This window comes from Anastrepha obliqua, chromosome 5 (assembly GCF_027943255.1).
Source record: "Anastrepha obliqua isolate idAnaObli1 chromosome 5, idAnaObli1_1.0, whole genome shotgun sequence".
NCBI lineage: Eukaryota > Metazoa > Arthropoda > Insecta > Diptera > Tephritidae > Anastrepha > Anastrepha obliqua.
In genome coordinates, this window is record NC_072896.1 from 67,675,054 (window position 1) to 67,701,637 (window position 26,584).

The window sequence follows — 26,584 nt, forward strand, 5'->3', positions numbered from 1 at the left end:
ACCTGGGTGTCTCGATTGATGCACGACTCAGCTGTAAAAAACTGTGAGCTCCAAAGCAGCTGCAGTAAACGGAGCGCTCACAAGAATTCTGCCAAATATCGGTAGTGTACAAAGTGCAAGAAGTCGCTCCTGTCAAAGGCGGTAGATTTTCTTGCTCTCAATGCTGCTCCCATTTGGGCGGGAGCTAATCATCTAACGTACGACACGTAGCACAGATGCTACGACGGAATGCACAAAGAGTCGCTTGCGCATTCCATATAAGTTCGTTTCTTTTGTTATACAAAAGTTTCATAAAAATCGATACCTTAAAAATTGCACCACAAAAAATAATTTTCACGTAGTAATTTACATCAGACTTATTTATGCTTATGTAAGTAAATAAGTAGCTAACTGAGCTAACTGTAAACTAAAGAAATTGTCTGAAAGTAAAAAACGAGGTGTCGCTTTACAAACAATTGTTTTCTATGCCGCGCTGGGCTGCGCTTAAACACCAAACCAACTCAAAGCGTATTGAAAGAAAGGCCTTCCAATACCACCAGCAACACCAGCAAATGGGAAGTAAAGCACCAAGAAAATAGCAAGTCATTTTGTAAGCGATGACGCCGAGCACGCCGCAACCACCGCATTTTGCCGCCTCCACCTTAGCGTTTTGACTTTTGCTCACGCGACGTGAGCAGCAGCCATAATCAGGCCGCCTTGGCAGTCAAACACTGGCTAACAAAAGTAGACACATAAGCCAAACATTTGAGCTTAAGTTTGACCGCCACGCGCGAGTAGCATTTTTATGTGCGTTTATCGGCGGCGCACACTCAAAAACTCAATCAACCATAACGCGACGCGTGGAGCAGCCAACAACATCTGAGAGTGCGCACGGATACTTTGACTTTGGATTTTGTCTTTAATTTTGTGTTTGAGTAGTGCTTTTTGCCTTTAGCTTTGCATCTTAGCCACTTTTGCTGGCTGATTGAGTAACGTCGCGGCTCATGTGTGTGTGTGTACACTTACAGTGGGAGAATGAGTTTGCGCTGTACGAACGCGTATTGCGCTGCCAATTCAGTTTGATTTGAGCCGCGTCATAAAGCGTTTCAAAAAGAATACCTATGAAGCGAAGCGAAACGAGCATGAACACAAAATTAAGCATAAAAATTAACAAAAATTTAATTTGCAAATAATTTGTGCGATTACGAGAAAAGTAAGAAGGAATTTGAAAGAATAAATTTAAATTATAAAAAGTATTCAGTGAAAATTTAGTGTGCTTTTGCTAGTACTTCTAACAAAAAAGTTTTGAAGCCGTAATTCAAACATAACAAAAAAAAACAAAACACGCCTTCATACAAGTACGCGAATTTCAATCACGAATTTTTACGATTCATCGAAAGCGAAAGGTATTGCCTGACTACTGCAGTGTTGCTGTTTTTACTATTTCTAACTTTGGCTACCAAGCGGGAAACAGCATTTCATAGTTGTTTTGCAATTTAATTAGAAAACGCGTACCAGTTTTTCTTTTTATCATATTCGCTCTATGTGTGCGTGTGTGTATGTAAACAAGAAATAACATTGCCGTGCGATAACTCATAGATAAATAGTGAATTTAGAGTGTTGTGCGCGATACCTCTAAACACGCGCTGCAACAATGCGCACCGCCGCTTGCGCTTCCAACGACCTTGACTTGTAAACGCGGCAGCAAGCGCGTTTGCAAATACGGAATTAATAATACTTTCCGAGTAACTTTGTATGTGCAAATAGATAGAAGTAGGGACTGTGCAAATCAATGATAAAAACATTAAAAAAATACAACGAAAATCAAATACCGAATACCGAACATACCGAAACTCTAGTCAGCTGCAGCGCAGCATCACAGTAACGCAATCGATTTGAGAGTTTGGTAACTCAGCCACACTTTGTGAATAATAATTACTTTACTGAGCAAGTGTCTGAATTATGTATATAAAAAAAAATACTCAACGAATTAAAAAGCTTTAAAAGCAAGCCATACGCCCTTAATTAAAACGAAAAACAACCGCCCGATCAACTGCCCGTCAGAGTCTAAATTAATAAATAAAAATTATGTGAATTTGTGGGCGTTTACTTGCACATTATTTATGGCCGTCAAGAAAATATAAAAAAAATGTGCATAAAAACAAGCCGCACGAAAAAAGATTCAGAAAAGTAAAAAATTAATACAACAACTTTAAAATTAGCTCCCAAAGTGTAATACAGAAATTAATCATACGTACATTTCTTTTCCGTTCAGTGCCATTACGCCCACTTTTATATTTCAATCTCTGCGTGAATTTCGCATTCTGCCAATTAAGACGAAATCAACGCTTTGAGTGTTGTGTTTTGAGTTAATTCGTTTTTGTGTTGATTGTGTTAGATAAGCTTTTTTTCCATTGAAAAAGTTCAGTGCTCAATGTTTTTCAACGCATTTCGTTTAAAATGTTTGCACCGCGTAATTCATCGCCAATACCCCTATATGGCAAGGAGGATGTGGCAGCTTATGAGGTAAATAAATGTTTTTCACCATTGCGAGGGAGGAAAACAACAAAAAATGCTTGCCGTAGAGCTTGCATTGACTTTCTGTGTAAAAATTTTAAGTGGAGCTTGGTAACGGTCAAAAAAGGGGGCATTTCTATATTACTCTTTTTCAAAATATGTCAATTTTTTTCAAACCATGTATCAAAAGTCCATTTCCTATGGCGCATTTTGCATAACATTTTAGTTCTACCACTTTTTACCCAAATCCATTATACATCGATTTCCTTTGCTAAGGTTTTTGTGATATTTATTGTTTGAAGGACTTCACACCCTCGTCGTAGCATTTGTTGACCTTGGCATGGGACAGGTTACCTTTACACGCATATCGCTACTTGATTAGGAACTTAACATCCATGCCCAGCGTTGATGCATGGCGTTCGCGGATTGGGCGTTCGATGTCATTGCGATGCGGTTTTCTGTGTTGATTGCGGTTGATGTGAATCTTGGACTTGGTCATTATCTGTTATTAAACCTCCGTTTGTGACAGTAGATTGGAGTAAAAGAAAAATGTTTAACCAAGGTTTGGTTAAGGCTGCTACCACTAATTGGTGCCTAAATTTCAGATCTATGGTGTGATTTCTCCAATTTTGAGTTCTCTGCAAAAAAGTTCACTGTACCTTGGTTCCAAATTTAAACCCATTCCAGCGAGCCAGGTAAGGTATTAAGGTGATTTTCGGGATTTTCGCTTTCAATTTCGAATTTTCGGTATGTCACGGCATTCATCTTCTTGTTTCAGTTAATAATAATATAGATTTATTGTGTCTGAATGCGACCGTTATGGCTAATTTGCATGGGATCTTATATGTCAAATTTTACGAGGAACAACTTTGACGAACTGATTATTGACTGGCTTAGTAAATTTGAATATTGAGCAAATCTTGCTGATCTGCTTAACGAGCCATAATGATTTTTCAGGCTCGATGAAGTTCGGTATGTGCGGAAGAAAATTTCCTTTCATTAATAAAAATCGTTAAATGTAAAGTTTGAAATATTTAACATATTACTAAATAAGGGGTATTATTTTAGTTTTGTTTAGATATCCCACTGTCTATAGAGGTTCCTATCATGACTTATCGGTAAAAGTACTTTTTGAAGCATTTAATTTTAAAAGCAAAAAAATATTTATCCATCTAAAGAACTTCCAAACCAGAAGATATGGTTATACAGGCATGTTCTGCAAATCGTTTTCGGGCAATATTTTCGCATTTTCCGTTTTCAAATCGTTTGACATGTTCTGTAAATCGTTCCGTTTTCGTTTTTTTTCGAACATCAGCAAATCGTTTTTTCACCCTGTTCTGGAAATCGAAATCGTTAAAATTTTCCAGTTTTATTTTCGGCAACTTAAACGTTAGCGGTTTGTGACATTCTTAAAACTGTTTGTTGAAATAAATTTATCAAAATGTGAGTATTTACTCAAAATAACTGCATATATTTATGTAAATAAAAGTGTTTATTTAAAATATTTAAAACTTATTCAAAAACTTTTAGGGGAAAACACAAGAACTCCAAGAAGCTAATTTTAGTCGAGTTTATGGAATCTCATCCAGATTTGGCGAAGAATTTTTTGAAGGGCGACAGAGTTGCTGTTGAGGAAAAGTGGAAAGAGCTAACGACGCTGCTAAATGCAGAAGGGCCGCCCCAAAAAGATGTTAATGGATGGAAAAAAGTAAGTATTTAGTCAAATATTAAAATAAATATTTTTGAGTTGTCTTTTTTCAAGATATGGTCTGACTGGAAGGGGTGCATTCGGAAAAAGGTTGCCCATAACAATCTAGAATCGAGGGCAACAGGAGGTGGACCCTTTAATAAGCATGTACTGACGAGCAACGAAGAATGTGTTGCAAGAACTTGTGGAATTTTTGCAGCCGTTGAGGGCATAAGCCATTCTAGAAGCTTTGGGACAGAAGAAAATAATAGCGCTATCGAATCTGAGGAAGAACGTCCCCAAACAAGTAGGGAAGCGGTGGCTACCCCGAGAGCTGCAAAAAGGCCACGAGTGTCAACGCAGGACAGCCTTCAGTCGTGTATGGCAACGCAATCTAGTTGTATGGAGAAAATATCCACCACTTTAGATAACATTTGCGAAAACCAACACAAGATTGCAAAATCGCAGGAAGATGAAAGGGAAGAGATTCGACGACTTCGTCGTGCTGTTGAGAAACAAAATGAATTGCTGGCAGAGCAAAATCGCTTGAAGACTCAAAGTATAGAGCAAAATCAAAGGCATTACCTCAAAATGGAGCAGTTGCAACAGGAAACAGTTAATATTAAAACTAAAATGCTTGAGATAGAGACTAAAAAATAAATATAAAAGAATCTTATTGAACTGTTATGTATATATTTACTTTTAATATGAACAAATTTTATGTTTCATAATATTAAATTTCTAGCAATAGAGTCTCTTATATTTCTGCCAACACTATATAAACTACTGTTTTCCTCATTTTCAGCAATTTCCTCATCAATTGGATTGTTTTCTAATACGGTTTCTGTTTCAATGTCATATATTTGATTACTCCTACATATGTTATGTAGTGCGCAACAAACATTTATTATCTTCACTACCTTTTGCGGCGTATATGGCAGGGTAGTTTTCAAACAACGAAACCGACTTTTTAATACTCCTATAACACGCTCAACGATGTTACGTGCTTTTGCATGCTGCTGGTTAAATCTGTGTTCTGCCGATCTTGGGCCTGGGTTTCTATATGGAGTCAGTAGAAATGGCTCTATACCAAAACCAGAATCTCCCAGTAGCCAAGACCCTCGGTCAGCAGCTTCATACTGCGATAGGTAATAGTGTTTTGCACTGCTCATACTAAATACGAAAGCGTCATGGCTTGCACCAGGCCGAGTTGCATCTACTGCTCTTATTATCATATCAAAATCACAAATCTGTAAAATAAAGGCAGTAAATTTTAAATTTTAGAAACACAATTTAAATTCATTCTTACAATCATTGCGTTTATGCTAAAAAATCCTTTTCGGTTAAAAAATATATGCTCGTTCTCAAAAGGTTTAATCAGAGCCACATGTGTTCCATCAATACACCCTATTACTCCTGGAATACCGAATTTTTCTACAAAATGAAGTTTTGATTTTCTAGAATCCTCTTCAGACATTTTCAGCTTAATCCACTTAGGACACAGAACATTTTCCAAAGCATTGATCATTTCGGATAATATTTTTGAGACTGTGCTTCTACCCATAGCAATATCTGTATCCTTTCCGACGGAACGTTGATAGGAACCTTCTGCGAAAAACCTAAGACTTGCTGCCAGCTTTAATAAAATTGGTATGGACGTTTCCTTGACGAAAGATTTTACTTCATTCAGCACTTCTAAAAAAGCGTACTTGTTTAGGAGATAGTTGGAAACAAATCTAAAGTAGAAAACCTTAATGAATGCCACAAAGTATAACCATTTCTAATCTTACGTAGAATCCGGTGCACTGAGAGGATTCGAATGGTCTCTTAAACGCCGCCTATCTATTCTACTTTGGTAATCTTGCTCCTGTTCGTTTAACACATAAGCTGCCATAAAAAACATGATAATTTTTTAATTAAATCCGTTTATTTTGAAATTATTTCGTATTTTTTGCCAACGAATTCTTTTGTCATTTGGTTTGTTTAATTGCCAAAGAGAAATCAGCTGTTTCGAACTTAAATTCGAGTTTAAATGAAATCGGACGAATTACAGAACACCCAAAACAAAATCGTACGAATTGCCATTTCGGATCCGAATTGAAATCGCGCGATTTTCAGAACATGCCTGATAGTTCAAGAATCGTATTTAAAAAAGTTTACATTGAAAAAAAAAAAAAATCTGTTCGCGAAGTTCCTAGAGCATTTGCGACATCAACGGTCCTTCATTCTGCCGAAACGAGGAAGGATCTGTCGTTAGGGTAAATGGCGAGCGCTATCGAGCTATATTGACTGAATTTTGGTTTCCAAAAATTTATCAGTTAAACATCGACGATATTTGGTTCCAACAAGACGGCGCAACTTGCCACACAGCGCACTTAAAAATCGATTTATTGCAGTACTCAAGCCCCCATTGACGCCTTACGGCCAGGCTTATTAAACAAAAGTAGTCAAAATTTGTAACTCGTAGCCGAATATTCCGGATATGATATTAAAAAAAAAATGCCATGAAATTATCTACAAGTTTATAGTAAAAACAAGCATTCGAATAATATTTCTGTTTTGTAAGATAATTTCAAATGCTCAAGCTCCTAAAAAACAGTCGATGCATTTTTTTACATATCTCATCCACAGCGCAACTTTGCGGGGATATAATTTGCAGTGCTAAATCTTTCTTTCCAAGTAAACAGTATATTCATAATTATTTCCATCATTCCATCATTTCCATCGATTCATCGATTTTTCAAGAAAAGCAAAATCTAATTCTGGGTGTTTCTGTGTTTTTGTTTTTATCCTACTTTTACTCCAGTCATCATTTTTCATTCAAATATTTTCATTTATCAACAGAACGTGGGCATTGAACTAAAAACATCCGCCCATAATTGGAACACATAAAATATCTGTAACAATTTTGTCTCCATCAAACAAATCAATAAATCTCAGTCAATATATGCTCGAAACCATTAAGGGGGGGGTAACGTTTTTAAATTTTTATTTTTGCATTTTTTTTATTTGGTTTTTTAAATGAAGAACCTTTCAAGAATATTCTGTGAAAATTTTAGACGAATCGGAGCAAAACTTACAAAGATACAGCCATGTAAGTATTGCTACCTACCTGGCTCAACCGCGCGCCATTTGTACTTTAAAGCGTTTTTCCCACAACTTACGTTTTCAAAGTCGGTGCCCCTCATAACTTTGAAACTACTGCACCGATCCTTTTGAAATTTTGAACACTTTTTCTGTAGATGTTTTACAAGGTAACGCCGAAGAGTTTTTTTCGAATTTGTTGATACTTTTGTTTTTACGGTAACTAATTCACCGATTTTTTACGCGAAAATCGTGTTTTTGACTTTAACGTGTTCCCAAAAATCGAAAAATTTTTAATTTCAAAAAACCCTCTCGGCGTTACCCGGAGAAAACGATTATATAACGAAATAACTTTGGTTTTTTGATTTCAGATGATTTAACACCGAGTTATGAGGGGCACCGCAAAACTACTTTTTTTTTAGATGCGTCCGAATAATTTCTGCCATTGCCGTATTTTTAAATTTTTTTGGATGAAAATTTCACAAAATATACTTCAAATGCTATAGTTTTATGTAGTAAAAGATTTGACGAATAAATTTTAACTGTGTCATCAAAAAAAAATCATAAAAATGTGCCTTTTTTTCCATGAATTAACGTTACCCCCCCCTTAAGATTTATAACGTTGCATGACATTATCAGCAATCAAAACTAATTATAGCTTCAATCTTTAATTGATTTTCTTTCACATTCATAAAAATGTATATGCAATCGCAGCGCTTTCTCCAATTGATAGTTGTCGTGTTTCAACTACTCCCCCTTCTCAACGCTCTTCAATGCTATTTAAAATGCAATACATTTATTTTATCTGAACTTCCTTTGTAGATAACTAAGCACCACCAAACAAACAGCAGCGCAGAAAAAAAGAGAAATCAGAGAACGCTATAAATTACTTCATTTGCATATCTCGCGTGTATGTAGATGGATGGTCTGTTAAACTGTTATTCTCCAAGTTCAGATGCAGACATACCTGTTTACATGTGATAGAAAGGTTTTACATATGTATGTGTACGCTTTTCCATGCCTACCTGTCGGTTATTCAGGTAAATTATTGGCGGTTATCGCCAGCTCAACATCACTTTAGCGGGAGTGCAGCTACCACTTTATAAATAAAAAAATAAAAAAAAAAATGTTTTTCTTTTCTATAAACGTCAAAGAAGATAATGTTCTTCGGTATACATACATATGTAAGTATGCATGTGTGCCGTCCGTGTTTTTTGAACGTGAAGCAACTCATTTACAGTACGAGCATATCACTCACTTTCAGACAGCTTGTCCAAAAGCAAAAGTTTTAAATTCTAAATGTATCCAGATGTGTTTGTATGTTTTAGAAATAAGTATATGTGAAGAGTCATGAAATGTAAGCCTACATATTTCAACAACAAAACACACACGTGCTGGGTTTTAATAGATTTTTTTAACCCAAACATTTTTTTGTTAGAAACCATAATCGTAATGAAGATATAGAGCAGTAATTTTCATGGGATTACAATAGTTTTGTATATAGCTTAGAGGTTTTTGTTTATGTTGACAGTTTTGACCGTGAGAATTTTCAAAGCGGCAGTGAAAAATGTGTGCATGGTGAAGTTTCATATTATTTGAGCACGGATGTGGAATGATAAGTGAAATTAAAAAGTATAAAACAAAAAATATACATTTATATAATATATAAAATAAGAAATATGTAATTGCGTTTTTTAATGCCTTGAAAACAAGTGAGTAATACTCGTAGTAAAAAGATTAAAAGTGTTGCAAGCTAGATCATGAAAATACAGCCGCTATGTGACATGTAAAATTTCATATGAACAGACCCATCGAAAGGCAGCAAAGCAGCTAAAACTTTACTTTTCCTTTTCGATCTAAAGTTTCTCAATCTTAAGTCGAACAAAGACATACCTACGGCAGGAGTAAGCCGTTTGGCCGTATTTCTAAGAACTGCTAGTACCTCCTCCCAAATTAGCTATAGATGTTTCGTTGTCCATGCCATCAATTTAAAACAATTTATGGACTCGCCGTGCGCTTGAAGATGGTAACCCGGCTGTTCTTCACAGCATGCGTCTGAATAAAATAGCTAAGCTGAGACTAACTGTCCGAACTCTGCCCATTTTCCTCCCAGGTTATTCTGTTAATACATATTAAGGCATTTCACTCATCCGTAGATAATACACAGCTACGATTCCAGCTATATGTCTGTTTCGAACTGGAGTTCTTGACCCATAACTAATTATTTTTCAAAGTATTATTATTAAAGAATTATTTGCCGATAATTTCTTAAATGAGTTATATCGCACACTAAATTGAAACGAGCTACAACTCGCAAAATTCCAAATGTTCAGGAGAGGCAAACAATTGTTTTTGTAAAATTGATTGCAATATTACAGTCCAATTGCGTTTCTTGGAGAAAATACCTTTTCAAAGCCAGTTTTGTTAGAGTTTCAGTGTTTTTATATTTTGATTGAGGAAATAAAAGATAATTTTGAATTATGACTGTTTCACTCCAATATTTTCATTTAGTTAGTGGTATTGTCGCTAATTCTGCCTCTTTATCTGATAAAAGAGGTTTAATTTAAAAAACTTGCCAACGCTATGTGAGTAGTAAACAGAAAAAAGAAACTCCATAAGAATTGAATAGAATAGCTCTTTATTTATCTTTAAGCTTCACAATATTTGCTTGCGGACTAGAAAATATTATTAAAAAAAAAAAATAAATAAAGAATATACGGCAATGGTAAAGGTATATAGATAGATTACTTACTCATTGTCTTACTGTACTATAATCGTTACACTTTCCATGAAGGTCAAGCTCAACGAAACTTTCTTCTATCTTTTTTTCTATGACTGTACGTATAACTCAGGCATCTATATCAAGAGTTCCTTTAAAAAAAGGAATAAGCTTTGAGTTAACAACAAAGAAAAAAAACATTATTTTATTTCGATTTTGGCTAATGGGTTTCATTTGGCTAGCTATAAACTCCCTTTGCCTTTGCGAATCACTGCACTTCCAATAACTATCAAATATTTTACGTCGTAGTAATTCGTCCCTTTATTGCATCGCTGTCCGCTCTTTGTTACGCGAGGTGGCTGTGTACGTTTGGCATTAATATTTTTTTTATGCATATCTGGAGCGAGATCTCTTTCTGCAACCTACTTCTACACGATTTGCTAGAGAATATTGTGCCGAAGAGCTATTTGTATTTGCTTCTGTCGGACAAAAATCACTCCCTAAGCCAATAAATGCATATGCCATTTACCCCTATCACTCATATGAGGTTTATTCGATGTACTGCAAACAGTATATATAATTGGCGCGTACACCCTTTTTGGGTGTTTGGCCAAGCTCCTCCTCCTATTTGTGGTGTGCGTCTTGATGTTGTTCCACAAATGGAGGGACCTACAGTTTCAGGCCGACTCCAAACGGCAGATATTTTTTATGAGGAGCTTTTTCATGGCAGAAATACACTCGGAGGTTTGCCATTGCCTGCCGAGGGGCGACCGCTATTAGAAAAATGTTTTTTTTATTAATTTTGCCTTCACCGAGATTCGAACCAACGACCTCTCTGTGAATTCCGAATAGTAATCACGCACCAAACCATTCGGCTATGGCGGCCGCCTTTTATAATAGTTATTCAAAATATGTAAACAAACATATATCTTCTGATGTAAAACTAAAAGTAAAATTTTATCCGATTTTCTTTTTTAAACAAATAAATTTAATTTCTAATGAAATTGAGACAACCAAAAATATTTAATCAAAAAACACTTATCAATATAATACAGACGATTGCAGTCACTTCTTTTAGATAAAGAGATACAACTTCAATTAATACACCACAGACTTTTTCATTTCTTGCAATAATAGCAACACCACTCAAAATAATACTCTTTAAAAAATTAATCATTCGACCTTAAGCACATTGACATACGAACTAAAAACCATACTCTTAAGTTGATACATGAGGAGCAACCTACGAAACTTACACAAAGACAGATTACGGTAATTTTCCAGTTTAAGAGGATAATGATAGTAAAACAGTCTGTACGAGAAAAAAGTTGATTTTGAAAAATTGGGAGTGCGATATATTAGTTATCGGTAATATTCATAAAACATATGACTCGTTTTGACGATAATTTCTGATGTACTCAATAATCTCAGTGACCTCTTTGCGTATGTTATAGCCTTGGAACTGTTCCATGTCTAGTGATCCAATTATTTTAGGCATTGTCGTCAATTCTTCTAAAAATTGAAATTTCAGATTTATTCTTGCTGAAATTTTTGGTATAGGGTTTGGTAAAGAAAAATATCAACAGTTCCTATTAACATATTTTTAATTATTTTGTTTTTTAAGATAAAATATAATTAACATTTAAAAATTTTTTTTTGTAGTTTTCGAAAAGAAAATGTACCTAACAAAAAAATTGTTTGGGAAAAAATTAATATTTTTTTTGTACAAACTGTTTGGGGATTTTTTTTTTCTTTTGTAATTTTAAAAAAACAACCCCCAAGTATGCATAACCGTATATTAGTCTACTCTAGCGTCGCAACAAGTACATGGTACATACAGTTGTATGCTAGCACCTCGTTAGAGCAGTATTTTGCACTGACTTGCGTGCTTATTCCGTCCAGTCTCAACTATTAGCCAAATACAAGAACAAAATCTGAGGGCCAGGATTTTCAAAAATTACCAAAACTATCATTTTTTTTTAAATTTTGAACAAAAAACGTTTTTTTTTTTTGAAAAAAAATAAATTTCCAAAAATTTTACGCAAAACACTTTTTTCTGAATTTTGGGGGAAAAAATGTTGTTTAAATTTTGAACAAAAAGATTTTTTCCAAAAATTTTTGCTCAAAAATAATGTTTCTATATAAATAAAACTAGTTTTTAAAAGTATATTTTGCCGCCAAAAAAATTTAAAATATTAAAAACAACAGAAACTTTTTCAATTATACCAAGAATTTCAGCATAGAATATATCTCAATATTTTTTAATCTTTCAACATTTGTTCAACTTCTTATTATACGCAATCCTACATGTAAACCAATTTTTTGACGACAAACTCAAAACTACTTCAATCGCTTGACATTGTTTACTGTCGCTCATAAATATTTCAGAATACACTAATAAAATATTTCCCAAACATAAGCGACACTTTAATGATATACAAAGAACGTTATTATCTACTATTTCTACGTTATTGAAGGGGCATTATGTGTTTTTTAACAAATGATCCACCTATTCAAACAATTTCGTGGCCGGGCAAGAATCCATTGTTTGCTTTTAAACTAAATTTAGCTATTGTAATTTACATACTGTACTTTTATACTTACATAAGTGTACTACAATAACCTCAGTTAAGTTTAACTTTACAATTTTTTGCACGTCCGATTCGCGATCTTCGAACGCTTACTCCGATAGGTACGTAACTAGCATTTGACAAACTGCCAACTATTGAATTTTTCGTACCTCAATAAAAAACCTTAGCTTTGGTTCGAAACCATATTAAGTATGCATGGGACATGCTCGTCATTAGCGGGTACAAACAAATAGTGTAAATACACAAAACATATTTGCTTTTACTATATACATAACTCGAGTATGCATGTAGTTGTTTGTAAATGGACTAACGCCATAAATAATGAAATTGCCTGGATTGTCGATTTTCCTGATCAATTTATGTATTTTGTATTTCTTACTTCATTTCTCATTTCATTTTTTTCTACTTCATTTCTCATTTCAATTGTTTTACTTCATTTCATTTCATGCGGTCGCCATTAAGCCCTAGTCCATTTAAAGATTTCTATTTAACTAACTGTGAAGTAAAATGTTTACCAATGATTGAATCACGTTTTAATTCCTTTCAATGTTTTAAGTGAATCGATAATGATTTAATTTGCATTTCGTGTTTTTTCCTATGACTCCATACTGACTAAAATAGTAGACGGGAGTGAATTTGCGGCTTTTGTCATTCTGAACAACACTACAGATACATAAATACCTACTTACTGTTGTTCTTTTTGTTAAATTTATCGCGATTTTAACTGGCATCTCCGGCAATGGTTGTGAGCATTTGTTGCTTATTAATGAGTTTCCTGGAATTTGCTTCTCAATGGATATTTTACTGTATTCTTTTCAGTAAAGTGTTAAATTAGTGGTCAACATATTAGGGATTTTAATAAATTGCGTTAGAGCTTTCTGCAAGTAGCGACTAATTGAAATTTCATGTTTTGCCTTTGAAGCCAAAGTTACAATTTTGAGTTCTAATCCAAATATCAATGTAGTAAACAACTATTGTAAATTAAATGTATCTTTGGTTCCTGAGTAAGTAGAAAACACTCTCGTAAAGTTGTCGAAAGGTACGCGCACATAAAAATAAAATGTTCTTCTTATTCGAAATAAAACGTCAAATAACTGCCTTTTTAGAGCATCAACCAAAAAAATTTCAAGCAGAAGCATCTGCATAGTGGTCAAACCCCTCGAGGATTTAGCTTCACCTCGTCCCAAGTTTTTTTTACAGTAAACATATTTTGTATAAATCGAGTTCAAGCGCTATTACAATCTCAGAAACTTAAAAAAACAATTTTTGGCAAAATTATTTATTCATCTAACTTCTTCCTTGTGAGTATTTTTGACCCACTCCATTTAAAGAACTTACATGAAAGTTACATGAAATCGTTAGTTAGAGGGTTAAACTATTCTCATTTGAAGTGAAAAATTTTACTAAAGAAGCATTACTGGTATGTTCTTGTTGCGATTCTAGAGTAGTCAATTTCACTCTTTCGCTGTACTATTTTCCTTTGATTTAGTTAATTTATGATTACAAGAACCTTACAGAACAGATACAATATTTACTTAAGAGTAATTCGTGCATTCTAGAACAAAAGAGAGTTGGTACGGAATTCTTGAAAGGAAAAGAAATCATGGAATAGTAAAATCCGGCATAGTAGTCTGGAGATACTGTTTAAGAGCCCTTGCAATAGGGAGAAAGTTATAGTTGTTTAGTTTGCAGGGTAGTAGTGTATCAAAGAAATGAAAAGGTTGCAGAGCAAATTTGTTTGTAGCCTTCAATTAGCATAAGCCTCAGTATAATCTGACTAAGATGATTTACGGATGTCAGAGTCAACAAAAAACAAAATTGGAGGAGTTGGCGTGTCTTTTCAAAAATTACGTAGAACTTTTTCCCCAATAATTTTCAATAAAAAATTATATTTTTTTTCGAACCATATTTTTATATTTCATCACAAAAAAATTTAAAAAAATTATGAAAATACCAAAAAGAACCAAAGATATTTCACCTCAAAAAATAATATCATAATTTTCAGCATTGCATAAATCTCAAAATATCATTAGACACTTTTTAAATTATATCTTAATGTAGTGAAAAAAAATTGTTTTCGCTGATATGTTGTGTCGTCCCGGTAATAAAAGATTTATGATTTGCAAAAGCATTTTTGTTCATCTCCTCATAAAAGCAAACTATCTTCTGGAGAAGAATAAATATTTTGGGCCCTCTAGTTTTTGAATAAATCTATTATTTTCACATAATAACGGTAACTTTATTATGCTTTGGGAGACAAAAGTATCGTAAAACATATTGAATGTCGATCGACCAATAGACACCTGCACTAGAATTCTGTGTAGAAATGTGATTTCCAAAGTCATACAAAATAATGCAATGATCCGCTTAAATTGAAGAAATAAAGAAAAATATGGGCTACTGAACTCAGGGCAGGCAATTTCAGTTTGAGAATTTCTTTGTTTTGTAAAGTTTTTAAAGGTCAAAAAATACTCTCGCTTGGCGTGCTATCTGCTGGTAAACAGAGGCATTATACTTATACATTTCATAATAAGAGGTTGAAGATTTTATTCGCGCAACGTCACACAAATAAAATCAATGCTTTAGAAGGCTATAAAACCGACAAATATGTAATAAAATGAACTTCTTCTATTTATCTCCTGGATACTCTTAAAAAACTATTAGTGATTGAATACATTTTTTGTTTTTCAGAGGCATTCGTGCATGATTTTTTTATCTTTTTTTAAGTCCCTCTTGTGCATATTGTCGCCATTATCTTTGAGTTTTGCTAATGGCGTCTAAATTCGTGATTTGTAATGCAAATTTCGAAATATGCGTGTCGCCGCACAATTTATGTATTTCGCATTACACTCAAGCGGCAACTATTTCCTGCTCGATGGCTGATTAAAATGCAAATATGCGATGCGATGGCAATTAAATATTACTAATAAATACAAAAATTCAAAAATACATAGGTATACGAGTAGTAGATATAACCGGCGGCAATTTTTTAAAAAGACTTTGTTGTATACACTCATACAAGTATAATTTTGTATATCACCACCAGTCCTTATTGGATGTGTCAGACTAGTTCGGTAGTAGGGCCATTTGTTACACTTCCAGACCGCGCTATATACCCAGTCAATGTTTTAATTGCCTATTTGTGTATAACGACAGGATTTGTATTTAGTTCGAGCTAATTTCGAAAAATTTAGTCAACAAAAACAAATTGTTTTACTGACTAATACAGATGTTTTAACAAATAACATCATAATAATGTTAATCCGGAAGATAAAATATAACAAACCATACTAAATCAAATTATTTATATGCATAATTAAGAAGAAACAAATTAATTCACATTGGATTTGTAAATATTGTATTTTTAAATTCGATCAAAGCTCTCATGTGGATTCCTTGTAAACAAAATTCTTATAAGGCCAATATGGAAAACATCTAAATTACGAAGCGCTCTGGATGGGGTATTAAGATAAATTCGGGTCAGTAGAGAGGGGCAATCCACAACACCTTGAATAGCATCAAACACGAAAGATTTAAACAAAATAGATCGCCGAGGCTTCAAAGACTTCAAATTGGCGCATACTAGGAGTTTCTGATCACGATTGGTTTTCATATTTTAAAACTATGTATTTCTAACTCGGTTGCTGCATACTCAAATAGTGTATTTATGAAAACGAAGTTTAGGCCGAAGCGCATTTCACTTTGGGTGGCCATATTCACTGCGATATTTCACATGATAGTGTGAATTTTGGAGCTACGGCATTATTTGCCCATTTTTGTGTTTTTCAAACTGAATGCTGGAAACGCAATTTTAACTATTTAACTTTGTTTAGGAAATTTTTCTGGTCTCATCTGACACTGTCCATAAAAAAATCGTAAATTCTATGATTATCATTTGCTTTAGTGATGCCACTTGGCCCCCATGGAGCTGTAGTTTAACACCGTCTTCTTTTCTGGTATGTTATCTCTGAAGATTGATGTTCAGCCGAAAATCCAGTGACGATTCTGTTCACTATAACCGAAACCATTAAAAACTTATGCTGGAAAAGTGAGTAAGGATAGGTCAATGTAAAGTGATTCAAATTAATACAAATTGTATAACAAATTAAAAAGTTTACATTTTTTAACAGAGCAAAAATCATCTACCATAAATTGAAGGAACGGCACTTTTTGTAGCGTTTTTAAGAAAAATCCAGTCGACTAGTGCAAATAAGCTGGTCCACTCGTCATTATAATGCAAAATGTGTTGACCTTTTCTAGCTAATACAATTTTTATAGAACACATCTACTTAGCGTTCGAAAAATTTCATCGAATTTGTATTAGGAGCTTGGGTCTACTGGGTTTGCAACTCCCATTCAATGCATAGACGGACATGATGGTTTTCATTTTGTGCTCATATCTTCTTAGATAATATTTAGATGTGTCAACTTATTTGGCAACTGTCAACTTTCCGTTATTTTGGACTAGTTTGCAAGTACAAATGAAATAAGCTGTAGCGAACTAGTCCTTTTATGACAGAGTCGGCCGTTTATCTCCGGTGTATGCCAGCGCGTATTTATTTAAATGGATGATAATCACTGCGTGCATTAAAATTGTGCGTGCAACCACCGACCTTAGCGGCGAACAAACAGCTAATACTTCAAATTAATATTAATGAATAATAACAATAACAACTGCAAAAACATAACCGAGCCCAGCTTACTACAACAGTGAGTTGAAATGGGTAAGATAGACGAGTATGCGTGTATGTATGTGCATATGTGATCATTGCTTGTGCTTGCATTTATATTTTTTCCTTATGTGTTGTGCGATACTTTTTCATAGTGCTACTACTATTTTTCTACACACGGGTTATCCATTCAATATTATTTGATTTGTTTTTTTTTTCCTGTTTATATATTTAGTTACTTGTAATCAAAATTATAATTTGTTATTGTTGCACCACTGGATTTACACGAGGTGCTGCAATAATAAGAAACTGACTTGATATTTTTTTTCTTTTCTCTCTCTCATTTCATTTGCACGAAAATTATTTAATAGAATTAAATAAACGCTGAGTGAAAAGTGTGTGAAAGCTCTGGGGTTATCTCAGCGATAGCAGCATAATTTATCGGTTTTCACGTCATTTAATTGTAAAATTGACATTGAAGAACTTTAAATTGTTAAAACATTACAATCCTTGGTACCATCACATCCAAAGCAGCAAACATATGTACATCCACACACCTGCCCGTAGCTGTTCATTTCAAATATTTTGCCTTATAGTAGATGCCTCCAAACGAATGTATAGCGTTTTTCATGCACTTACCACTCTCTTCCTCTTCGACCACACCTAGCCTCCGCGGTCTGCGTATTTCCAACTAAATTTGTTATTTGTATAACCACAATAATTGTGAATTATGAACAAACTTTCCGTCTTTTAGTTTGATTTATTACACATTTTATAGCAACAAGCCTACAACACCAATAACAACATTGTTGCATTGCTTTGTTTGGGAATTTATTATGTTGCATATAATCATTAAGCAAAATGAAATTGTTGTAATGAAACTGCTAAGAAAAAAAGCTGAATAACATAATGTTGATTAGTGAATTGCAGTGAATGCATTTTATTACATCTAGAAAATTACATAAACTGCATTCTTTTTGCACGTACATACATTCGTAAATTTATAGCTGTATTTATTTTATAGGTTAGTATGCCACAGGTCATCGGAAAAAGAAATCTATGAAACATTAAAATACTACGACGGATTATTAATATTTTGATTACATACATATTAACATATATACTCGTACCTATTGCATGAAATTTTATTCTGTGTAATTTTCAGCAAGATTTTCGCAAAACCCTAATTTTTGTGAAGATTCACCTTTTTCCTAATAAATCGAAAATGGAAAATTCATAGACATTTAAGCGGTCCCTGTGGTATAGAGCTGGAAAATCTTAGGGTATTTTCAGGATTTTTTTTTTGCAATAAAAAAAATTAAAAAGGATATTTACAATTTTTAGGCTTTTTATTTAACTTCTTTTACATAGAAATATAAAAAAAAAAAATTTTTTTATGTTAATAATTTAAAAAATGGCGCTGAAGTTGACCATCCCAAAAAATGGACCTGGACGGTATTGTCTTTGGCTCTTCTATTTATCTGAAACACAAAAACAAAAAAGTATTAATCAGTATGACTGTAGCTATGCCCGGTACTATTATAGAATAAAACAAAATTTCACAAAATGGCGAATTTGACATTCTAAAAATCGCGTTTTTTTCCAGTTTTTTAATAATAAAAAAAACGAAATAACTGATGTGGTGATTTTTCGTCGATTCAGACAAACTTAGGCTTAAAATGTAGGTGACAAAATTGTCCTTCAGGAAATCTATCTTATGTCGATATAAAAAATTTTTTCATTCCAGAAAAAAGTTAATAAACTTTGATAATTTAGTAAAAAACGTCAAAAATGCCTTTTTTTAACTTTCAACAGCTGTTTTGCGAAAACTACGACTTCCATTGACACGAATTATATATTGCCATGTAGGTCATATGTGCACCTTTCGAAATTTATGCACTTCAAAGAAATGGCGCGCACTATTTTCGAGATTGCAGGTAATAACTGCACTATTGCCCAAAAAACAGGTTTTTTGGGAATATCTCGGAAACCGTTCTTTGAAAAAAAAATAAAATTCATTTTTGGTTTCAGCGACCTCAAATTAGTCTAAAAAACGCTTTTTGGTCGAGGACCATTTTTGAAAGTGAAAATTCGTAAACTAGTGATATCAGACGATTTGGTTGAATAGTTTTTTTTTACAACACCAGGCCGAAAAAAGTCGTTTCGAGATAAATGAGTTTAAAGTTTGAGGTACAGGAGCGCGCGGACGCTCTCTACCTAGTTAATGGGCTGTAGAAGATATAATATTGTGAATTTCCGCATGAAAATTCCACAATGTATTCTTAAGACACTATACTTTCGAAATATGAAAACACATAAAATCAATTTTTTGAAATTTTTAGACCAGACCCTCCTTAATAGCTTTATTCTTTGAAAATATGTTTCATTTTTTTTCTTATTCACAATTCCTTGCAATTCTTTTTTTAATGAATTTTGTAACTCTTTTTTTTTAATGATTCACAATTCTTTTATTCTACTCATAAATTTGGGTAAATATAGAAAATGGTCACCAAGAATTGTTGAATATGTTCCCCAGCATTCACTGGATCTCATCATCTCATGTAACAGTGTGTATATAATCTGGATGTTATAGTGTTCATTTAAAATCACTACATTCGTGATTTCACTACATTACCCCAATTGCTGGCTCTGTTTTACCAACAAATATTTCACACGACTTCAAGAGTGGATCGAGTGAAGAGACCAATCCAAAAAATCCTCATAAAAACCACCTGCGACTCGGAGTCAACGTGAAACTGTAGCTCCCTCCATTTGTGGATCCTCATCAAGTCGCACAACACAAATAGGTAATTTCATAGCAACTGATAGTACTTAAAAAGAACAAAAGGTGTAAAAAAAAAATTAGAAATTTGTAAATGATTTGTGAATAACTTTTGAATTCTAGTGAATTCAAATTGAAAAAAAAACATTGTTCCGAAAAAAAATCCTATAAAAACTTAAGAAAGTCCTTATCATTAATAGGTCACTAGCGCTAGTCGTTTAATACAAATGTGTATCTTTTCTAAAATGTAAAAAAGTTGAATTATACTTATAAAATGTCCAACAGACCTAGCTAAAAAACCATTTGTCTCACAGTTTGTACCATCCAAAAAAAAAAAAAAAGAAAATAATTAAAACTGGAAAATCGAAAACACGTGCAGAGGTAGATTTACTCAAGACTTTTACAAATATCAAGCAATGGCGATAAAATTTTGATCACAAATGTGGAAAACTAACAAAAAACTCAGAACTAAAATTAGTTCGCTTAGAGCGTCGCTTGGCGGCTGTATATGAACTCAGCTTTCAAATAAATACTTGTTTTTCAAATAAATCAACCACCATCGATGATGAAATAATGCAAAAAAAAAGTGAAAGCGAAAACTGCTTTACTACGGAGTTGCACACCTCAAATTATTTAAAATTTTGTTAGATCTTAGTAACATAATCCACAATTCGACCAAGTGTGTGTGAAAACAGAGGTCCAAAGTCTTCATTTTTGTGCTGATCTTTGTGAATTTTAAACGTTTAACTTCTAACATTAATTACGTGCATAACCATTTTATGGCAATTGATATAAATCTGTACTCAAGAAAGACAACGCGATGCAGGTCAGGCACTCGAAAGAAACTAAAAAGCTATTAAATTCAGTCCCTACGCCCATAGCAGCTAAATAAAATGAGTGCTTAAAAATTTGCAAATGGAATTTGCATGCTTTCCCATTTTTGCAATTATACTTTTATCATCGCTCACAAATCATTGCCATTTTAATAGTTACATGCATGCACTCAGTGCCTTCTGCAATATTACTTACAATAAATTCCTATAAATTTATTTCTTTATTATTATTATCAGCAAGCGAAATGATGATCATCATAACCGCCAAAGAAATGGAAAATGTGCGCCTCATTAGACTTTAATCACCCAAGCAGTCTGTCCATATCTTGGCAATTTATGCTCACATCTACATACGTACTCGTATGTTCATTTCCACAAATACATACATAGTACATGTATGTATGTATATGCATGCACATTCCTCTAGATACGATTGCGATTCCGATTGTAATCGGTGTTGTTGTTGGTGCAAGCTCTTATCCATCAAAAACTTTGCACATTAAAGCATAAATGAGTTCGCATATACGCCAATGGGTTTACTACTTATACGAATAGGTAAGTCTGTATGCATACATTTGCACAACAGTAAACAAAACAGCATACTGCGCTGTCTATTAACCTCAATTGTTGTTGTGGGGTCCGCATCGAACGTTCATTAACCCCGTTAAGTGCATAAGACACACAAACGCCAATATCTAGTTATGATATTTGTTTTTAACTATAGCCATTTGCTGTTGTATTGCATTTGTAGTCATTTATGTTTTTGCTTTTATTTTACTTATTTTTTCGATTCATTTCAAAACAATATTTCTCTTAAGTCTCCAGTTGTATGCTTTGCTGCAGCTGCTGTCACTCATTCATATCGCACACACATACACGCGTACCTATAGATAAATGTGTGTGATGTTCTACGGTGCTCATCCTTGTCTACACCTCCACCTCCGTCCCCTCAATGTTGTACTTGTCATTTTGTCATAATTTGCGCAATTATTTCTATTATCGCTCGCCAGGCGTTGCAACTTCATAAGCTGCTAGTCACATTTTAACATTTATGCATTTCACACACACACCTTCTCTAGTATCCAAGTATTTGAAGCACACATATGCATGCTAGTCTTAGCGTGTAGTTGTTGTTAGTTGAGCATTGCGTATTTTCTTGTGCCACTTGTCAAATGCAAAACGCAGCTTTATGCAACTTTTCGAAATTGAATGCGAATGCCACCATGTTGCAGCGCTGGTGTCATCGCTTCGAATATACGCATTAGTTGGCGTTTTTCCACATATATACATACACATTTGCCGCTATGTCATGACTTATGCCAACAACGCATTTTTTGCGCTGTCATCTTTACCTTAAGGAAACGATTGACAAGCCAGCAAAGCTAAAGCAATGACAGCGACAAATTCGCTGTGGATACCATTGACTTTGTGCATTACGTAACCCATAAAAAGAAAGAGGAAAACGGTAGCGGCACAGTCATTAAAGGGTTATATACACTTGTAAGAAATCATGGCCACCGACTTCGAAAGCACGGTTTTGAGAAAAACGCGTTTAAAGTTTGAAAAGCACTTTACATAGGGTAAAAATTCTCTGAAACCTCAAATTCATTCAAATTTCAAATTTCATTTCAAATTTGCGTGTAACTTCGAAAATATTCACCGGAACGATATTAGAAAGAGTTTATTAAGTAGAAAAACGTTACAATATTTATATTATCGCACAATTTACAGAATATGATATAAATCTTAATTCTAATTTTCGATATTAAATTTTCTGTGTGCATTCTTAAATACACATATGTACATTAAGAAAATAAAATGAAACATGATATGGATTTTTTGAAAATTCTAACTGTATATAACCCCTTAATAGTTTTCAGTTTCTTAAATCGCGGTGTAAGCTACAAGAGACTTTGATATACATACATGCATACACACTTACTCAGACGGCGGCGACACAGAGAGTGTCGCCTACGAAAGCTTTTAAATGGCTGGAGCGCAATTTGAGCTGCCGAGAGGAGCTTATAGCCGTTATTAGAAAAACCTTTTTTTATTATTTCATATTTCATGTCAGCGGTAGGCATCCACTTCTTTGAACTAAAAGGAAATCGATGTTAAAGGAGTAAGTGCATCCGATAAGTGGCTATCTGTGTTATTCGAGTTTTATTCGCCCATCTTGAACTGTTAGTTTAGATTAGATTGAGCGGTCACCCTTAATGGGCTCTTAATAATTACCCTTACCATCCAAAACCAACTTTTACTCAAAATAAATCTCGTCAGGTTCCTAATATTAAGAAAACCAAGATCCACCAGTTCCTTAGAGAATTGCCCATTGAGTTTACTAAAGCAGCCAGATCGAAGGTGGAGATGGGTCTGACTTGTGAGTTGGAAAAATATCTTAGCCAAAGGGAACTGAAATTTCTCAACTGAAGACAAAGCCAAAGAAGGTAAGCTGTAGTAGGACTAATATATTTTCAGCTGCTACCTGGCTAAACGATTCAATCTCTGCTGTCAACAACTGACGGGATTGGATCAACAAATTCTATTGAAGCGAGCCCAATTTATCAACAGAAAAGCGATTATGAGGTCACACATTATACACATTTCATGACGTAACACAAAATGAGAGCATGGCTTAGAAGTTTTATTAGATCCATCATATAGTATTGAATCCCAGTTAAGTTCAATAGAGGTCTGCATATGCGCTTGGGAAAGTTTTTCGTTCAAGAAAGTTTGAAACTTTACACTGATAGAATAATGGCTTTACCAGAAAATTTTTCAGAAATCGGCGTTTAACGTTGCACGTTTTGTTGAATAAAGATCACTAAAAAATGTGTTTTTGGCCTTATCCCGCTTTACATCAGTGCGACAAAACAGTCTCAGAGAGGTTTTGGGAGTTAAGGGTTTTTTTTGTGCCCAATGTAACCGACTGCTAAGAACTAAGAGCAATTTAGAGATGCGGGGTGTTAGTCTAATAGAAGATTAAGGTTACAAACAAAATGGTAACAGAGCCTAAAAACTTAAAAGTCTGCACCTGTTGGGATTTTGGACACCAACCTGAAAGCGTTATTGGTTGATATTCATAAAAAGTTAACAGTTTTCAAATTTTATTTTATTTGTAAAAATTGTGTTTAAATGGGTAACTCTATTTTGGTTTATAATCCTCATTAAGTTTAAGTAATAGATTTCAGTTGGCGCATTTACAACAGTTGTTATTGACATTCCTACTTGACATCAGTAAAATACGCAGATGTACTTGCAGCAGCCCACATACAGTTTCGCGCGAATGCAAATTGATTACCTTTTTGTTTTGTCTCTAAAACATGAACTTATGTGGTTGTGAGTTTTCATACGAATGTATAGCTGGTGCGATTGTCAAGGCTGCCAGTTTTGCTTGCTAATGACAACCAAATGTCTGCCTTATGAGCAGCGTGGCCCGCCAAGTGGATGGTTGGCACATTTTTGTTCTATGCCAAAATGTAATGAAAATTTCTTGTCCGCAATATTTTTATCACATAATTTTACTCCGTAGACGATTTGATTATTTGTGCTCGAGCCATAAAAAGTATTATAAGACCTCAATGGTTCATTTTCATGCCCCAGAAAAAGAAGTTTTCTCAAACCTACCAATATTTTACTCAGAATTAATATGAATTATGTCGGAAAATTCTGTCAAACACTTCAATGCGATCGAAACTTTGTGAACAAAGATCATCATGGGCCCTCGGGGGCCCTGCTTACGAAAATCAATCCGTTCTGAATTAGCCAATGCAAGTCTTTTTTCATTGTGTGATAATAAGCGCAGCGGTTTGTTAAATGTGGTCCGGAATTTGAGGTCTTCTGCACGTACACGACCTCGAATCGACCGAACCACTTTTTTTTAAAACTGCTTTAACTTCATGCAACGATAAGTTCGGCTTTACCACAAACAAATCAATGATCTTCTGGTCTTGCTTGGGACAGGTATTTTTTTGGCCTCGTCAGGGCAAGTCGTAAACGTTTTTAACTTCGGTATATCATTGCACCCATTTATTTAAGAACGTCTCCAACTTCTTCAAATATTTTGCTGCAGATACATGCGACATTTTTGGACCTATAGGGTGTTTACATAGGAACACGGCTTCAAATCGTTTCTTATAGGTGGGACGCATTTTGTAAAAAGGACGTACGTTTTAAAAATTTTCTCACAAAACTACCAATTTGCACTACGTATAATGCAAAAACGGTACGCCTATTTAGCAGCATTTAAACTTTTTTGTAACGGAACTCTAAGTTTAGGTTTTTCTGGTCACGCTTCCATTAGACAGACTGTATATAAATAGTAGTACTGGAAGACTACCCGAAAAAATAATTAATAACCTTTCCGAATTTAGCATTTTTAGGAAATTATTATCATTTCCCTTTATTATGATAATATTGGTATGGCTCAATTACGTATGGAACAAAATATCGGCCAAATGGCCGCCGCGGTCTCGACGGCACACCTCCAAAGACCACCAAATGCAAATAGTTCCTTATCTAAAGGGTGGTTAAGTTTCAAGGGCCGGTTTTGGTTTTGAATAAAATACATTTTTTTAGGAAATTATTATCATTTCTCTTTATTATGATAATATTGGTATGGCTCAATTACGTATGGAATTACGGCCTCGGCGGCACACCTCCACCCGATGATCCAAATTTTTGTTGACGCTGAGGCATAATTGAGGTTCTATGCCATTAATGCGCCGAATTATCTCATCCTTTAACTCTTGAATTGTTGCTGGCTTATCAACGTACATCTTTTCTTTCAAATAACCCCAAAGAAAGAAGTCCAACGGTGTCGTTGACGTTTAGGTGTGGTTCACATTCAACTTCGGCCCTTGAAATTTAACCACCCTTATATCGCCTTGTCCGAAGACTGTTCTCATTCTGCCTTTCACGGGCGAATGGATTTCTAGTGAAGTGAAAATGAAATAATAAAAAAAAACTTTAAAACTATAGATTGTCGTCTTTGTAAGTAATTAAAAGAAATTTTTTGTAAATTTAATTTTGTAGATAGGGTGGACCTCTAAACAGTTCAATCTTTGGTCGAAAACGTAAGTAATAAATTGTTTATAAAAAGTGTACAGGTATTAATAAAAAGGCGATATACTTCCAAAAAAATGATAATTGTTAGGCTACGTGCAACATTTCAAAGCAATCAATGAAAAATCAACAGAAAATTGGGCGGTGACCAAATTCGCATTAAATCTTCCAAAAATGTGTTCTTCTAAAGAAAGAAGAACAAGGTATTGGTTTTAGGACACTGCACTTTGTTTTAGCCAAACAAGAATGGCTTTTCCAGAATTTCCACATGAGTGGAATTGTCGTAACCCAAAACCTTTTCGCACTTTTCCTCGCAGCTTTAAGATATGCACCTACGTTTGACACATTCCTGTTATCTCCAATTCACGGAATTGTTCATAAAAGCGAACAATCTTTGGCGGCCTATAAATGATGCGAAAAAGATTCATGGCTGTGGCAATGACTTGTTCCGATGAGCGGTAAATCTTAGTATTCTAAATTGTCTAAATTTGGTTGTTCTCTTACCACGTATCGATTGTCAAATGGAATTCAACTGAAACATCGTTTTATCGCAGTTTTAACTCATATTCTCTCTTCCCACTAAATTGTTACAGATATAAATTAAATTTTCGGTGAACTTTGGTTCGTCATATCGTCGCTAAGCCGGCGTTGTACCGTT

The 26,584-nt window shown here is 34.2% G+C and overlaps 1 protein-coding gene across 4 annotated transcripts in view; it reads left to right on the forward strand.

Annotated features, from left to right (window-relative positions):
* The first annotated feature begins 1,347 nt into the window (after positions 1 to 1,347).
* Positions 1,348 to 26,584, forward strand: part of LOC129248047 (mitogen-activated protein kinase-binding protein 1) — a 72,726-nt gene continuing 47,489 nt past the window's right edge. For 2 of the 4 annotated variants that reach the window (XM_054887463.1, XM_054887462.1), the window contains exon 1: positions 1,348 to 2,505. In XM_054887463.1, coding sequence (XP_054743438.1) covers positions 2,440 to 2,505 — 66 coding nt within the window. In that variant the 5' untranslated portion in view covers positions 1,348 to 2,439. The remainder of the gene's footprint in view (positions 2,506 to 26,584) is intronic. The other 2 variants (XM_054887459.1, XM_054887460.1) reach the window with 2 other exon arrangements.